At 52.4% G+C, this 16,539-nt stretch overlaps 5 protein-coding genes across 5 annotated transcripts; 4 read left to right on the top strand and 1 right to left on the bottom strand.

The window, feature by feature from the left end:
- On the bottom strand, positions 1–593 carry PtrM4_009510 (TRS23, Transport protein particle (TRAPP) complex subunit; the record flags this gene model as incomplete). Its single annotated transcript, XM_001930923.1, has 2 exons — positions 1–482; positions 557–593. The coding sequence occupies 2 exons, from the start codon at positions 591–593 to the stop codon at positions 1–3; spliced, it is 519 nt and encodes a 172-aa protein (XP_001930958.1).
- A 533-nt stretch (positions 594–1,126) lies between these two features.
- Positions 1,127–4,002, top strand: PtrM4_009500 (SPS1, Serine-threonine protein kinase; the record flags this gene model as incomplete). The annotated part of the gene is made up of 7 exons (XM_066102932.1): positions 1,127–1,254; positions 1,317–1,386; positions 1,579–1,728; positions 1,842–2,226; positions 2,275–2,687; positions 2,735–2,872; positions 2,956–4,002. 7 exons carry the CDS (start codon positions 1,127–1,129, stop codon positions 4,000–4,002), a joined length of 2,331 nt encoding a protein of 776 aa, XP_065965134.1.
- Positions 4,003–4,660: 658 nt separating this feature from the next.
- PtrM4_009490 (uncharacterized protein) lies at positions 4,661–6,269 on the top strand (the record flags this gene model as incomplete). Its single annotated transcript, XM_066102931.1, has 4 exons — positions 4,661–5,654; positions 5,741–5,839; positions 5,907–6,207; positions 6,266–6,269. 4 exons carry the CDS (start codon positions 4,661–4,663, stop codon positions 6,267–6,269), a joined length of 1,398 nt encoding a protein of 465 aa, XP_065965133.1.
- Positions 6,270–9,941: 3,672 nt separating this feature from the next.
- PtrM4_009480 (SPS1, Serine-threonine protein kinase) lies at positions 9,942–11,462 on the top strand (the record flags this gene model as incomplete). The annotated part of the gene is made up of 2 exons (XM_066102930.1): positions 9,942–11,282; positions 11,331–11,462. The coding sequence occupies 2 exons, from the start codon at positions 9,942–9,944 to the stop codon at positions 11,460–11,462; spliced, it is 1,473 nt and encodes a 490-aa protein (XP_065965132.1).
- Positions 11,463–12,390: 928 nt separating this feature from the next.
- Positions 12,391–15,312, top strand: PtrM4_009470 (putative sad1 unc domain protein; the record flags this gene model as incomplete). The annotated part of the gene is made up of 1 exon (XM_001930919.1): positions 12,391–15,312. One exon carries the CDS (start codon positions 12,391–12,393, stop codon positions 15,310–15,312), a length of 2,922 nt encoding a protein of 973 aa, XP_001930954.1.
- Between the last annotated feature and the right edge of the window lie 1,227 nt (positions 15,313–16,539).

Raw genomic sequence — 16,539 nt, 5'->3', positions numbered from 1 at the left:
TCATACTGGTAGGACGGCAGTTATAAAGGCCTCTAGACCCCTTTCAAAAAGCTCGTTTGCGACGCCAATGCCACCCGGATGCTCGACGGGCGCAAGCGGATTCTTGACGACGTATTCGACGTAGAGATTGGCCCAGATCTGATGCAAATATTGGCGTAGGTTGATAACTTTTGTATCGGTGAGCATGACAAACTTCATGCGCGTCGGTGTTTCGTAGTAATGCAGCTTGTATTCGCCGGTGCGGTAGGAAAGAAACGTGTCGTCGGCGCCCCCGAGCTTAGTCACGAGATTGCGGAGCGAGAAGACGAGACCAAAGACGAGCTTCTCGTCGTCCGAATGCGACATGCCCTTGCGCACGGCAGCCACCACGTCGCCATTGTTGCTCGCAATCGAGGCCCCGGACGGCGGGCGCGCTGCTGCAGGTTTGGACGAGGACGATGTCGGGCGGGCGGGTGTCCAGCGGCGCGAATAGATGCACTCGGCTGTAATTGTGCGGTCAGTGGATGTGCACAGCATTGTTGTGAGGTGTGTGATCGCCGCTGAGGCCACGACTTACTGTGCCGATCGAAGATGTAGAAGCTGTAGAGCACCATTGTAGTCGAAATTGCGGCGGCGTCTGCGTCGGATAGCTGAGGATGTTTTGCAGCAAAAGAATTTCCGTGGTTGACGTGCCGTCCGCGGACCTAATGGGCGTGATGTGACAGTAGGCTTATGTTTGTGATATGGAGCCCTGGAACGCCCAACTCGGTTCGATCACCGCCAATAACCGCCGAGTTTCGCTGCGCGAATTATACGTCACAGGGTGTCGTTCATGCCAAGTAAGCGGAACTATTGAAGCAATCCAGCAGAAGTCGCTATAGCGTCCAGACAGCAGAGCACAGATGGCGCCAAGGTGGCTAGCAGAGCGGCGGGTCGCGATTGATTGCATGTGTTGACACCGGCTGAGGCTGAAAAGACCCTCTCTGCTGCATCTCCCCCCCTCTTTCCTAGGAAAAGACATCCTGGACGATCGGAACGTTGACATCAGAGCTAACTGTCCCAAATCTCCCCATATTATTCCTTCCTACTAGTCCCTAGCCAGTCCTCAATCTTACAACCATCTATACTGGCTCACATTTCCGTCTTGATGTCACCCACGCCGAGACCTCCCTCGAAGCAATCGTCAGACCCCAACCTCAGAATATACACTTCGCAACCCACCTTGGACGTCCCTGCACTCGTCGAGGGCGGTAGACCATCGCCAGTCAAGTTTATGTGCGTGCTGTCTGGTCATCTAGGTCGTTGTTTACCCCGCCGAGTTGCTGATGCTGTACAAGGTCCACGCCCGCATATCAAAGCCCTTTGCGACACCACAAACGTGCTGCTTCCTCGACAAGACGTGTAAAGGTACGATTCCCTCGTGACATCCCATGCGATCACGGACCCGGTTCCAGAGCCAGACAGGGATGCTCAACACGACGTGCGAAGCTACTTGAAGCCACCCCCGGTCCGGCCCTGGGCCGTCAATCGCCCACGATATCGCTCCCCTGCGACCGAAACATGTGTGCTATGTAGAGTCCTGCGTCTGACCCTTCACAGGAAACATTCAATGCGCGGTCCGAGTACAGCAATAGCGAAGATGACGGCAGCGCCCAACATCGTATCAACCAGTATCTGGTGAAGCAGGAGATTGGTCGCGGCTCGTTCGGCGCAGTCCACCTCGCTGTCGACCAGTATGGAAACGAATATGTGAGGATTACCAACCCTCGCGCAAGAACAAGGGCGGCGCATACGCCTAATACTACGATGCGGGTCACCTGGGCGGCACAGACATTGGCTTTCGCTGACGCAAACACGCGCAGGCTGTTAAAGAGTTCTCCAAGTCGCGACTACGAAAACGCGCACAGTCAAATCTCCTCCGTCGACCGACCGCGGCAAAACGAATGCGCGCGCTCCCGGCCGGCATAGGCTTCAATTCGCCCCTGCACCGACATTCGACTACAGAGGAGAACAATGCTTTTGAGCTGATCAAGGAGGAGATTGCCATTATGAAGAAGCTGAACCACCCAAACCTCGTCTCGTTGATCGAAGTACTCGACGACCCAGAGGAAGACTCATTGTACATGGTCATGGAGATGTGCAAGAAGGGCGTCGTCATGCAGGTAGGTCTCGAAGAGCGAGCCGACCCATACAGCGAAGAGCAGTGTAGATGTTGGTTCAGAGATATGATACTAGGCCTCGAATATCGTACGTCCAGTCAAGTCTCTTTGACAAGACAGCGCTAACGACCACCAGTCCATGCTCAGGGCATCATTCACCGAGACATCAAGCCTGATAACTGTCTAATCACAGAAGAAGACGTATTGAAGATTGTCGATTTCGGCGTCTCGGAAATGTTTGACAAGGCGGGAGAAATGAAGACCGCAAAGTCTGCGGGTTCACCAGCCTTTATGCCTCCTGAATTATGTGTCGCCAAGCACGGTCATGTGTCGGGTAGAGCTGCAGACATATGGTCCATGGGCTGTACGCTATATTGCCTATTATTCGGGAGAATCCCATTCGAGAAACACGGCATGATCGAGCTCTACCAATCGATACGGCTGGATCCAGTAGAGTTTGAATCCGAGTGCAGTCCAGATGTCAAAGACCTGCTACAGAGACTTATGGAGAAGGACCCGCAAAAAAGGATACAGATGGAAGAAATCAGGGTATGTTGTGACATTGCTTGGCGGACAATCAAGATTAACACAGGCAGGAACACCCATGGGTGACACGACAAGGAACGGACCCCCTACTACCAAAGTCTGAGAATGTCGCAATCATCATTGAACCACCGACGGACGAGGAGGTCAATGCTGCCATCACAGGCAACATGGGTCACCTAGTCACAGTGGTAGGTGCAAGTATTTCCTTGATAATGTTTCAGTAGCATAGGTTGCCCAGTGTTGAGACTGATGGTAAGCTAACAATCTGCAGGTACGGGCAGTCAAACGTTTCAAGCAGTTGCTGTTCAGACGACGACCCGAACGCATAGAAAGTATACTGGGTAGCGCTTCGCGAATGGTTCAACCTCCATTATCCATGCGACCGTCAGCGTTGCGAAAATCCAAGTCACAAGACACTCACGACCGACGACCAGTCGAGAGCGTGCTTACCGCTGAAGGTGTACACCACCAGATCAAGATCGATGACAAGGGAAACAGACTACCACAGCACGAGGATGACATGGCATACTCCAAATCAAGTCTTCGGCCTGATGCAGCCAAGAAGCGCCCAAGCGGCAGATCTTCCGCAATCAGCAGTCCGACCACGCCAAGATCACCAGCCCTCGCTGATGGCAAGGTAGTACATGAAAACATGTCGTTCCGACCTGCCGCCATACATTCCGTTTCAAGCCCTACTGGGACATCTCTGTTGTCATCAGGGCCAACCACACCTATCGGGAAGGGACAAGCGCACAACCCGTTAGAAGATACCCTTTTCCTCAATATCGGTACCGGCGAGAACTTCCAGCCAGATCCAGAAGACGGATGCGTCGTCTCCGAGTCACCGTCAAACGTCGACATCAACGTCTACGAAGCGGCCTACGAAGAAGAAGTCCAACGGATCATCGCACAACGTCGAGACGAATACAAGAACCAGGCCAACCGCCGTCCGACACTCTACCTCACTAGACGTGTTGAGAATGTCAAGTCTATACGCGACAGCGACGCCATCTTTGACGAGGGACAGGATCTTCGCCAAAACATCAAAGTCAGCCTTAAAAGCTTCGTTACTAAGACCAAGGAAGACATTGAAGCGCGGGGCGAGTTACAGAAGATTCAAGATGGTAAAGAGGGCAAGCTCAGCAGGACTATGCGTAATGTGCGAGAAGCTAAGAGACTCGTCGAAGAAGCGCGCGAGCGAGTCAAGACTGAGGAGCGTGACCGCGAGAGGGAAAGAAGCAGGAGTGCAACACCCGTTCCGCGTAATAATAGCTCTGGAAGCGTTCTTAGTCGAAGCGGAACACCCGTTGGGGGCTGAGAAGCTGCCGTCAGAAGGCTGTGTTTACCTGGAGTCCTTGATCGGCGTTTTGTACATATAAGGGTCAATGATTTACGTGGTTGGGCCCGGAGCACCACCACAGATGAGGGGATGCCAGATTGAATGAGAAAGAGTATGGCCATCTTGACAGCTTCCCCATTACCCAATCGCTGTGACGTCTGTGAGGTGCACTCGGGTCCGCCAACGATTGTCGTCTGAACAGGGTCCATCCTGGAGCCAGCCGGCATCGTGCCTGAGTCTAGCTTATTTCGGTGTAGCGACATGTACACAGCCTCAGCAAGCTTCCGACCACCTTGTTTATTCACACGACGATCGTTCTAATTTCACTCCAGATGACACCTCTCTTACGCAGAGTCTTATCTGACCTATAGGAGATTTCACTTCCTGTGGCACTGGGGGATGTTCGACTTCCCGCACTTCTGTGGTTCGACCGGACACAACGTGAAGGATGATTAGCCGGGGTTGGCTCCGTTAAGGCCCCCCACGCCATTCGAAATGCTATCTAGTTGCTAAGGCCATCATCATCCTTCTCAAGATGTGTCTGTGTGGTGCACTGGAAGCCTCATTCCCTCGCTTCTTCGACACCGAGTTCTTGTGCGGCCGAACTAACACTATATGAGCCACCCTACCGTTCACCATGGTGGGCTACGACGATAAAAAGGGCATGGCGCCCAACCATACCTGTGTTTCTGTTGTCTCTACCGACGACACTTTTTCGAATAGCCCGCCGCGTCGGAAAACATGGGGAAATGACAGTATCAAGACTGAGAGCAAGTGGCGGAATTGGCGGAGTTGGATGAAATGGAAAACACACTGGAACTGGAATTTGCACGAATTATGGCTCCGTTCCTGGCACATCACCAAAGTAGCGACTTGGTTCATCATCTCGATGCCGTTTGCAAAACACACCCGACGGACTCAAAGGCAGATTCACGCCTTTTGGATGGTCGTGCTGACGACTATCTTGCCCATGGTTATACTCGGCATGGTCGCACCCATGAGCACCTATCCTTTCGGAGGCGTCTTTGCAGACAAAGTCATCGGCTGTGGCAACCAATTGTCGGGCACGCCGCAGAACTCGACCATCACGGGCATTGAGAAGGTTTTTGCGCTCGACACTAAGTTTGGCAGTTTGTCGTTTGCGCAGGCAAAGACGGTGGATATTGCATGGGATGTGTTTGTCGGGCGGGGTGTTCAGCTTATAGCTTGGTGGGTTGCATATACCGTCTTCTGCGATGCATTGCTACGGGCTATCGAGCGGCATCCAGCGTCTTTCAGCATATTTCAGCGCATTGCTCTCGAAGGCCCCAGTCTGGGCTCTCTCTGGACACTGATGAAAGAGCTATGGGTTGCAAAGTGCCGGTGGACAAAAGCCCTTTTCTTTTACATATTTTGGTCTACCGCTTACGTCCTTCTTGTGCCCATTGTCCTTGGCGCCATGACGGGTTACGACAGCACGGCCATTGCTTGGATCAGCTTGGAGTCCGATAACAACATCTTTCCCGTGTCGATGCTCGAACCCACGTGGGTCATCGAGGGGACATTAAACCAAACGTGGGCGAAACCTGCTTGTGCCGATGAGAAATTATATGAGAAATACTCGTTTATGAACTCGTTCCGCCAAGGTTACTGTGAGTCAATTACCAATTTGAGGCTGCAGTGGTGTGTCGCTGTTGCACAAACCCTGTTCGTTACTAACAATGGCTTTCCATTACAGGTGACTGCCAACTATCAAACGGAACAATCCTACCCGCACTAGACGTATCACAACGGTGGACTTCTGTCTCCTACTCCAGATTTTACAGATACGGCCGATGTAAGTAACAATCCCCTAATCTCCTCCGCCATCCATTACTTTTCTTTACTAAATACAACCACTCTAGGTTCCTACGATTTCCCAAACAACAACCAAACCTGGAAAACTTGGGACAGCTCACTCAACAAATATATCTTCTATCCCTGCAACGCCACCGTCTCTGTCACTATCGCCGGGAAAACCTACGACGGCCAAGAGCTAAACGGTAGCAGTGGATACTGCTACAACTCCGTCGGCTACAACGACACTTCCCTCGAAGACAAAACCCGTTGTCTACCCGACACAGCAGCACAGACGTACCAATGGGGCTTCTCAACACTAATGTCTGGGCTATTCGTTTTCGCGACCGCCGGGTGGGCTATTAGCATGTATGTTCTTTGGCAAGATGCGCAGATTAACAGTACGCTGGTGAAGGAGGGATATCAGATGACGCCTCTTCGCGCTGCGTTTCTCATCGTGCAAGTGGCAAGGCGCAGGACGGGGCTTGGTGGGAAACAACTGATAAGAGCGGAGACGAAGGGGCTGGAAAGAGAACTTTATGGGAAAGATGGGTTGGACAAGACGGATATTGCCTTTGGTGTCTTTTATGAAAATGCAGAGGAGGGGGAGGCTAGGGGGAAGATGGACTGGGAGACGCCTGTTGGTGGTGGTGGTAGTGGTGGTGGTGATGGTGGTACTGCGCCGTGTTCACCGACGGTGGAGGAGCCCATGATGAGATGCAGTCGCAGTGAGAGTAGTGAAGAGATCCAGGTTATCAGTGACGAAGATTTGAGGGAGAGATATCGGAGGGGTGTAGAGGAGGCGAGATTGGCGAGATAGACATGTTGTATGATTTCAAAATCTCCAAAAGACGCTACCCTAGGTATCACGCGATCGACAAAGATATGAGATCCAGCTTGCTCAAATGTTTGTGCAGATGGTCTATGAAGAATAGCTACACCAATAGCTAGTCGTTTAGCAACATGATTTATGATAATGTAAGAGAAACAAGTATAGTTAGGATAGTTGGTATCATATGTTGACCTTGTTCATACGCATCTGGTATTCAAACTTTTACCTACGATGCACATGCCTATACTCATCCAGAACAAAAGATCGCCCAATACCAGCATCTTGCAAAAAGAAGCGCTGAGAAACAAGTATCTTCAAGCATATTCATGCTAAATGTTAGGCACCCAGTATAGTGACGTGAACAATAGCCATCACCTGCACGTGCACAAGAAAATGCATGTTATCCAGTACGCGACGTTACACAAATCTCGGCTAGTGGTCTGGAGCGTTTCTCATTGGAAGAAAAAGATAGCTCCCGCCACGTCGCACAGGAAAAAAAGTCTAGAACATGTGCGCAAACTTGTGATTTGGAATGTTGGACGACGTTGCATGAACAACCTTTCAGGCGGCGAAGAAGGGCAAGAAGATTGTTGATCAAAGGAAGACTGTTGATCTAGAAATTGATTCCAGCATCACTTACAACGCGTGCACGTGATGGTTGCAAGCACGTATCTGCACAGCCACATGGACTAAAACGTATCCTCACCTACAAGTAGCACAACAATTTCCACATATCTAGAAAACACATTTCTGGTCTCTGCTAGACCACGTCAAGAGAGAAAAACTTTGTCGACTAGAAGAAAGCGAGTTCGATGGCGACAGATTCTCATCCCAGCATGATCGCCAGTCAGCTACCAAAGGCCATGATCCATGGCCAAGCCAGATATACCCGCACATCCGGATACTCCCATTCGTGTAATAGCGGTCAGTCCGAGAGAGGGTCGCAAAGAGCCCTACGTTTCACATGAACAGGCGGGTACTTGCGTCGCGCGTGTGCGAACTTGTGCCGTAGTCTGGCGTGTGGTGAAGGTTTGCTGGACCAATAGCCGCGGGTCTAGAAGCCACGAGTAGGCTGCATGCGTTACCTGAGGCTGGTGCATTTTGTACATTGCCAGGAACCGACGCTCTGACCGTCGGCCTTGGTCGGCATAGTTTTGAGCGGTGCTATAGGTTGTAGGCGGATGTTACGTGTGCGAATGCACCGGGCTGCGGAAGACGTGCCCAGTGGGCTGTCTTGTGCTGACCGTTCAGTGCAGCAGAAGCGGCAGGCGTTGATGTACGTAGGGTCGATTGCTGCTGCGACGTCGATCTGAGCTATTTCTGTTCGGCAGACGCAAGCTGCAAGTGTGGGAGAAAAGGCACAGAAAGTAGAGTTGGCATGCTGCAGCGCCTATCTTGGACGGAATTACGGACTAGGAAATTGTCCGTGGCTAGCGAAGCATATCGTATTCCGAGTGAGTTTTGGTGGTTAGCTGTTTTAGGGTATTTAGGTCGGCGCGTTTCCCACACGAGAGGGTCGATGAAGTGAGCTGAGGCGGTAGCTCAGGTCAGATCGTGTGTTGGAGGCCCGTGTGTATGGTTCTTACCAGACTGATGGAGTCGGCAAGAGGTCAGTGCGAGTGTAGAGGAGCTATGGCCGAGGATGAAGTGCAGGTCGCAGAAGACTTGCATGAGGGTTGATTCACGACAGTGGTGGGCCCTAGGTGGGTGCGGTATTTGTTAGTGGCCGGGTGAAGCTTCCACGCTTGAGCGATGCGGTGTGCATGGTGAGGTGGAACAAGACTGGTGGAGAGTTTCTCTAGAGGGGCGCCATGCTGTCGCTGCAATGCGGGGCACAAGGTTGTTCATGTACGCCGCGGAAAGTCCGACGCAGGACCTGGTACCCTGGGCCAAGCAGAAGTAGCAGATTGTATGTGAACAGATGTCGAGACGAAACGGTTGATAGTCGACCCACTTAAAGGGTACGATGTCTCGGCTTAGGATAGTCGTGACTACTACGGTATGCGGTATGAGGGGAATCCAAGCTGCTTACCAATCAATTTGTTACTGAAACCACCAGGCGGCATCAAAGTACGGTAGCTAGAGTGAAACTGCATGTCTGGCCTTGTTTCTTAGCATGGCTGGCAACTGCCGGCACGTCATGGGCGCCATTGAACACGAAGGCTGCTGATTGCACAATGGAGAAGCCGAGGCCAGGTTAGCAGCTATTCGGCGGGCTTTCGGACTCTACGTTCGCATGTATGAGGTCAATGGAATACGCAATCTGCTGGCAGTGTTTGGGATAAGCTCGAAGCGCAGTGGCGTCACAGTGCTTGGTATGTCAAGCTAATTAGACGACTGGACCGGCCAGCGAGGCAAGCGCCATAATAGGAATATATCAAGCTTGGGGAGTTTGGGGGCACTTGGAGGCTTGGAGGCTTGGGGTAGCATTTCTGTACATGGTCAGGAGGGCCGAGTGAGCAAAGAATTGGTGAGCCATGTGCCGGGTGGGTGCCGTTTTCTGTCAGCGCAGGCATCGAGGCAGCGGCAGCGGCAGCGCAGCGGTCAACTGGCAAAAGGACTGGCGTAACATACCGTAGTCATAGGTAATGGAAGTGAAAATCGCGCAAGCCAGACCTCATGCAGAAAGCCGTACACGGACGAGAGTCGAGGCAGTGCACAAATTACCCACGCTGCACGTATTTTACCCCTCTGCTTTGAATATTTGAGACCCGCACCATGCACAAGTGTCTTCTGTAGTCGGTCTCTGCCTGCCCTCTGCCAGCCAGCGCCAGCGACATCGACAGCGACTCATTTGCCCGCCGCCCAGTGACGCGCAGAAAAGCCTCGGTACACCGGCAAGTCATCATCTGCACAGCCACGTTGGTGTGGCACACTGACGACAGAGTGCGAGTGCGAGTGGGAGCAAATTGAAGAGGCAGCGCGTGTCTCGGTCGTGTCTCTTATTTCTTTCTTTCCTGGTCGACGACGTTTGTAAGCGCTGCTCGCGCCCGCAAGTACCTGCCACACTTGCCCACACGCCCTGGCGATTCTTACATCAGAGCCACCACAGTGTTTTTGCAGCCCACGTCGCCTCCTCACGCGCGCCTCCCCAACTTCATCTCCATCGCCCGCCGCAGACGACGATACGCCGTTTTGACCGCGATCAAATAAATCACTCTGGGCTACTTGCCCGCGAGACACGTGCGTCTCCAAACACCCTACGAAGCCCAACGCCCGCCCACCCACCACCACCCACACCATCGCCCCGCAGTGCAGCGCAGCACCCACCATGGCGGCTCCCACGAGCACCAACTCGCCCAGTGCCGCGTCCAAAACGGCTGCTTCGCCGTCGGCCTCGGCCTCGACCGTGTCGTCGGTCCCCTCGCTCCACTCTGCGTCTGATGCAAACCTCGTCCTTCCCCAGGCCGTCAACCACTCTGGCGCGAGCAGCGTGCAGGCGGCCGCCGAAGCGCTGCTCAAGCCCAAGAAGCCCACCATGACGTCGCGCCTCAGCAGTATGATGGGTATTAAACCCTCGCCAGCCCCGGACCGCAACGGCGACGTCAAGGCGGCTGTAAATGGCACTGCCACCAACGGCCGCACTGCGCCAGTGCGCCAGACGTCCGTCACCAAGAAGGAGGGCCCTACGCCGCCCTACAAGCGCTTCTGGGTCAACGAGGACGGCACCCACGAGCACCACCTCAAGGTGGCCAAGCGCCAGGAGAAGCTGTCCGACATGTTCCAGAATTTGATGCTGGGCAAGAAAAAGGGCGAAAATGCAGAGGACCAGCCCCTCAGTCTCATGTCCAACTGGGTCGACGTCATGCGCAACGAGAAGGAGAAGCTCGCAGAGCAGAAGAATGCAGTCAACGCCCTGCCCCAGACGCTGGTCCAGAAGTACGGCAAATGCCAAGAGGTCGTTGGCCGTGGAGCTTTCGGAATCGTCCGTGTCGCACACAAGCAAGACCCCAAGGACTCAAAACGAGAGCAGCTATACGCTGTCAAGGAATTCAAGCAAAGACCTGGCGAGTCTGCGAAGCGATACCAAAAACGCCTTACCTCCGAGTTCTGTATATCGTCCTCGATGCAGCATCCTAATGTAATCACCACGCTCGATCTCCTCCAGGACGAAAAGGGCACATACTGCGAGGTCATGGAATACTGTTCGGGCGGCGACCTGTATACTCTCGTGCTCGCTGCCGGCCAGCTTGAAGTGGCCGAGGCCGACTGCTTCTTCAAGCAGCTGATGCGCGGTGTCGAATACATGCACGAGATGGGTGTCGCACATCGGGATCTAAAGCCCGAGAACCTGCTCCTCACTACACACGGATCCATCAAGATTACCGATTTCGGCAACGGCGAGTGCTTCCGTATGGCCTGGGAGAAGGAGGCGCACATGACTGCTGGTCTCTGTGGTTCTGCCCCTTATATCGCGCCCGAGGAATATGTGGACAAAGAGTTCGACCCCCGCGCTGTAGACGTCTGGGCCTGCGGTATCATCTACATGGCCATGAGGACTGGCCGCCACTTATGGCGTGTCGCCCAAAAGGGTGAGGATGAGTTCTTCGATCGCTACCTCGAGGACCGGAAACAGGAAGAGGGGTATCGACCTATTGAAGTGTTGCGAAGAGTAAGCACCCCGACCCTTTTAGTTCATGTCTCCGCTAACACACCCTAGCGACAATGTCGTAATGTCATCTACTCAATTCTCGACCCCATACCTGCCCGCCGTCTGACAGCACACCAAGTACTCGCCTCTGAGTGGGTTTCGGAAGCCAAGGTTTGCCGCGCAGGCAACGAAGGCTTCTAGACGACTTTATCCAGGCTGGCCCTTCATATTCTTAACCCTTGTCCTGGCTTCTTACAGCATCCGATCTTGCGTCATTTGTCTGGATGTTTGCCTTCATTTCTTACTCGACCTGGATTTCTTTTGGACATACCCCTTTAACGCCTGATGCCACAGCATAGCGGGATTTTTGGGCATCAGTACTTGTTGCACTCTTGTATGGCGTTTTCTTTCGGCATCAACGGATCACCATAACGATACACATGAGTACTAGACGATGGCGTAACATGTGGCAGGGCGATAGGTTGCCCTGGCTGGGTTGGCTGCTGGGACGGATTTCGGGTGGTTGAGTGTAGACCTCGCTCGTTTGTAATGGTTATCAGTCGGCGTGTGGCAGCAGCCTTTATGAGATTATTATACGAACAGCACGCAACTTTGTATGTGAGCGTGCCGCGTGCCACGCTATGACCTTGACATCGTGTCACTGCATACGTATTTACTGTTGCAAGTGCTCCACATAGATAGATTACGCGTCACATGATACGGCCTGCATAAGTATGTAGATTAACAACTGTAATGAATATTGATGTAAAAAATACCTAGTCATGCAACTTGTTGGTTAGGTACATATGTAGGGACACCTGTGGACATGTATCTGCTGCAGGTGATACAGGTCACGAGCCTAGCGCGGCTGATATGTCACTCTTGGCAACGTCATCGCTCACTGGTACAGTCGCTTAGACAAATGCGTCGCCGCAACCATTCACAAGGGTAAGCGGTGAAACAACTAAACGTGTCTTCACGAACACCTGTTCACTCCGCGCCGTACCCCAATCTCGCTCCAGCTCCTCCTGGGCACTACCCCATGTCATCTATCCGGAACCGAGATTGGCTTCAAACACTCGATTCTACTGGAACCTAAACATGCTTGACTAAGACATGCAACCAAGCAATGATCACAACTGGCGCTCCGCTCCGTAACTGGACAATCCTTCTGCTGCTTTGCAGCTTACCGACCGCTGTCCTCGCCGAGGTAGCGAATGGGACCGCGACAGACGAGTCGAGCGCTACTGCAGCCTCGGGTGCCACAACACAGCATACGTCCACTCCCACGCCCTTGACATCGTCCATTCGAAGATATACCGATAGCGAGACCACATCACCGTACCGCACGATAAACTACATTACCCATACCCTGCGGCAGCAATGCGCAAAAGCGACTTGGTCGGCGCCACACGAGGCAGCCAGCACCAACGGTACGATCGTTGAGAGGGGCATAGTCAGATTACAGACCCCTATACCTATACGTGAAGGACCCGAGGGCACGATAAAGGAAGAAGAACAGCCTGCCTCCCCTGGCACTGTTTCGGAGCCGGGGGCAACAAGCAGCGGCACACCAAGCGAGGAGCCCGAGCTCGAGCTGGAGACGGACTCACCATTTGACAACGCAAACTTCCTCTCGTTTGAGGAATGGAAGAAGAAGAACCTAGCTGAGGTTGGCCAATCGCCTGAAAATGTCGGACAGGGGCGTGCAGCAGCAGCAAACCAACCTGCTCGACGAAGGCCGGTCAATGTTAACGCATTAGACTCGCTGGGCGACGAGGGCGAGATTTCCATTGATTTCAGCGGCTTCGGTAGTCCAGAAGATGGGAGTGTGGCCAACAGCATACAGCAGGGCAGGCACAGCGCGGGCGCGACCAAGGCCCCAGAGGGAGAAGGCAAGGTCGCGCCAAGTGCATGGTCTCTAAGCAAAGACGCGGGTAAGACGTGCAAGGAGCGCTTTAACTACGCGTCTTTTGACTGCGCTGCTACGGTCCTCAAGACCAACAAGCAGGCCAAGAGTTCGTCTTCCATTTTGGTAGAGAACAAGGACAGCTACATGCTAAACACGTGCTCTTCGGACAACAAGTTCCTCATTGTAGAGCTGTGTGATGACATCCTAGTCGACACCGTCGTCCTCGCCAACTACGAGTTCTTCTCCTCCATGTTCCGTCATTTTAGAGTCAGTGTATCGGATCGCTACCCTGTAAAGATGGAGAAGTGGAGAACACTGGGCACGTTTGAAGCCCGAAATTCCCGCGACATTCAGCCTTTTCTCATCACCGAACCTCAAATCTGGGCACGCTACCTGCGTATTGAATTCCTGACACAGTATGGCAACGAATACTACTGTCCGCTCAGCTTGTTACGCGTCCATGGCACGACCATGATGGAGCAGTTTAGACGAGAAGAAGAGGGAGCGAGAGGGATCGACGACGATGACGACCTGGAGGCTGAAGGGGTAGATGTTAAGAAGCCAGCTGAAGATAGCGGACCTTTACCGCCAGAGGAGATCCCCATTGAGGCAATCAAGGGCAGTAGCTTTGACTCAGGTGGGTCAGCAGTAGCTCAACCTGTTGGTCATCAAGCCACTTCTCAGGATACGGCTGTCAAATCGGCTCCTACTATTGAGCCATCGTCTTCGAGCACCAGTACAGCTGCAATGGAAGCGTCGGCTGGGAAAGTGACTGATACACCCCAAACTCGTTCCATCTCAGATTCACCATCGGAATCATTACCATCTCCTGCCACGGGCAGTTCTGTAGGCAGAGATACAAACATCACTGCTGCAAGAGAAACACAGTCTTCGGACAGGCATGGGCCAATGAGCGGGGGCGTGGATAAACCACAGGTTCACAGCCCCATGTCTGAGGCTTCATCCACGCAGTCACCTTCTGTCTCTCGAGATGACGGATCTCCAGTCTCCTTGACGAACACCGCTGTATCATCCTCGTCAAATTCGGCAGCTAAAGCTTCAACCAACAATACGGTTGTTAGCCAGCAGACCCAGTCACCAGGACGAGGCTCAGCTACACAGCCAAATGCCCCAACTCCCTCAACACAGGAGTCCTTCTTCAAGTCGATCCACAAGCGTCTCCAGTATCTCGAAGCTAACAGCACCCTCTCACTACAATATATTGAGGAGCAATCTCGTGCTCTTCGAGATGCGTTCGTCAAGGTGGAGAAAAGACAGCTTGCCAAGACTGAAAAGTTCCTTGACCATCTGAACAGCACAGTCATGCTGGAACTCAAAAGCTTCCGTACCATGTACGACCAACTATGGCAGAGTACAGTTATTGAACTAGAGAGCATGAAGGAGCGGCAAAAGTCCGAAATGGGCGAGATTGGCACGAGGCTGAGCCTCATGGCCGATGAACTTGTGTGGCAAAAGAGAATGGCTGTAGTACAATCTACACTCTTATTGTTGTGTCTGGGTCTGGTCCTCTTTGTTAGGTCAGGCACACTCGGCTCCAACGCAGACGTTCCCATTGTACAGCAGCTAGGAAGCAAGTACACGAGCTTCTTTGAGTCATCACCACCACGTAGTCCGCCAGAGTCCGGCATGGCACGAAGACGACGAACATTCAAGAGCATGTGGAGAAGCGAGAGTGAGCAGGATGGACAGCAAGCTCCTTCTGACACGGAAACGGAAGGACTGAGAAGCCCAGGGCAGACCACCTACGATCCTCTCACCCCAGACACTCCAAGCAACAGACACGGCCGTGACTTCTCCCCTGAAATAAATAGTGTGAAGGCAGCGCCGCATCCCACACAAGAGAACATGCCTCCCACGCCGAGCTTCGAGGATCAAGCTGTGCGTATTCAGGTTCTCGAAACACAGTCCGGACCCGCTACGCCAAATGGTACCCGCGATAGTAGGCCTTCGTGGGAAGAAGTCGATCGCGCTATGGATCTCCTAAAAGCAGAGGAACAGAGTCAGTCTCCACCTCGTCCTAAAGCGAGGGATCGTGGCAAGAAGCAGAAGAGAAGTCCGTTGAGGAGGGCGCAGAGTAACCACGAGAGTGCGACTGATGAAGAGCCGCCGCCGCCATGAGTGACTATGACATGGCGAATGGCGTTTATGGGATTGATTTGGCGTTTTCAGCGTTTAAGCGATGACTTGTATGTGTCGTGTATATTCCTTGTAGCATTGATGAATAAAGGTATGTTATTGTTCACATCTTAGTATAAGTACGTGAGACGAATATATATCCCTTCTTGAGTTATATAAGTGCCGTGTAATCATACACCTACGTTGATGTTCATAGCCCACAGATGCCACCACTTGCTGCTCTCCCACGATCTCATCTCACCCTAAAACCTTGGACCCTTCTTTTCTCTTTCCCAACTAGGCAACTCCCATCCCAAACCATGAGTCCTAGCAAAGTAGAAGACCTGAAATTTCGACGACAGCGGCGACAACCCTCTATTCACCATATCCTCCCTTTGCCAAGCCAGCGACCACCCTACCTACCCACCACACCAGCGACCTACGCCCTCCCTCGCAAAGTCGAAGAAAATACCACCTCCTTCCTAAATAGGCAGTTTCTACAAACCATCGATTATGGTTGGTCTAAATCGAACTGTAATGGTCGTTATATTGCGTGTTAACATGAATTATTTCAACTTTCCCGATTAGGCAAGTATGTAGAGTGTAGATTATAGTAACTGTATTACTCCAAATAATTGCTGCGTCTGATCTTTGGCCTATTTCCTGATTAGGCAGGTATGGGCGCGTGTCGAAAATAGTATATTTTGAAATAATTACTTCGTCCCATATTGAAATATCTGGAGTTTCCTGATTAGGCAGGTGTAGGGAGGTGTAGAAGGTAGTATATTTTGAAATAGTTGCTTCGTCCCATAGTGCTATATACTCAGACTCGCAGCTTAATGTAGCAACTGAGCGTTGCTTCTTGCTAGACCATGATATTGGCCCTCCATAGAACATCGCCGTGCTTCCTCAAACGCTCTTTCGGTCCACAATGTCGCTTGCCCAGTCAGCATCAGATTATATGACAAATTGTAAGTGTGCTCCCCCTGGTCCGTAGCGTAGTTTCATTGAGACTGTCGATCGAAGACACCGTAGCAGGTTTTTCAGTGCATGGCCATGGTGTTCTGCTGGATCGGTCATGTATTGGCTTAGCTTCCCAAGGGTGAATGCAATATCTGGACGTATAGAAACCATAGCGAACATCAGGTATTCTCAACAGTATCTGATCTTTTGATGTCGGCGCGCGGACCTCATATCCAACCTCACATGTGGACGACAGATGACACTACA

Source organism: Pyrenophora tritici-repentis, chromosome 1 (genome assembly GCF_003171515.1).
Source record: "Pyrenophora tritici-repentis strain M4 chromosome 1, whole genome shotgun sequence".
Lineage (NCBI taxonomy): Eukaryota > Fungi > Ascomycota > Dothideomycetes > Pleosporales > Pleosporaceae > Pyrenophora > Pyrenophora tritici-repentis.
The sequence above is the reverse complement of the archived record's forward strand: the minus strand, read 5'-3'. Positions and strand labels throughout refer to the sequence as shown.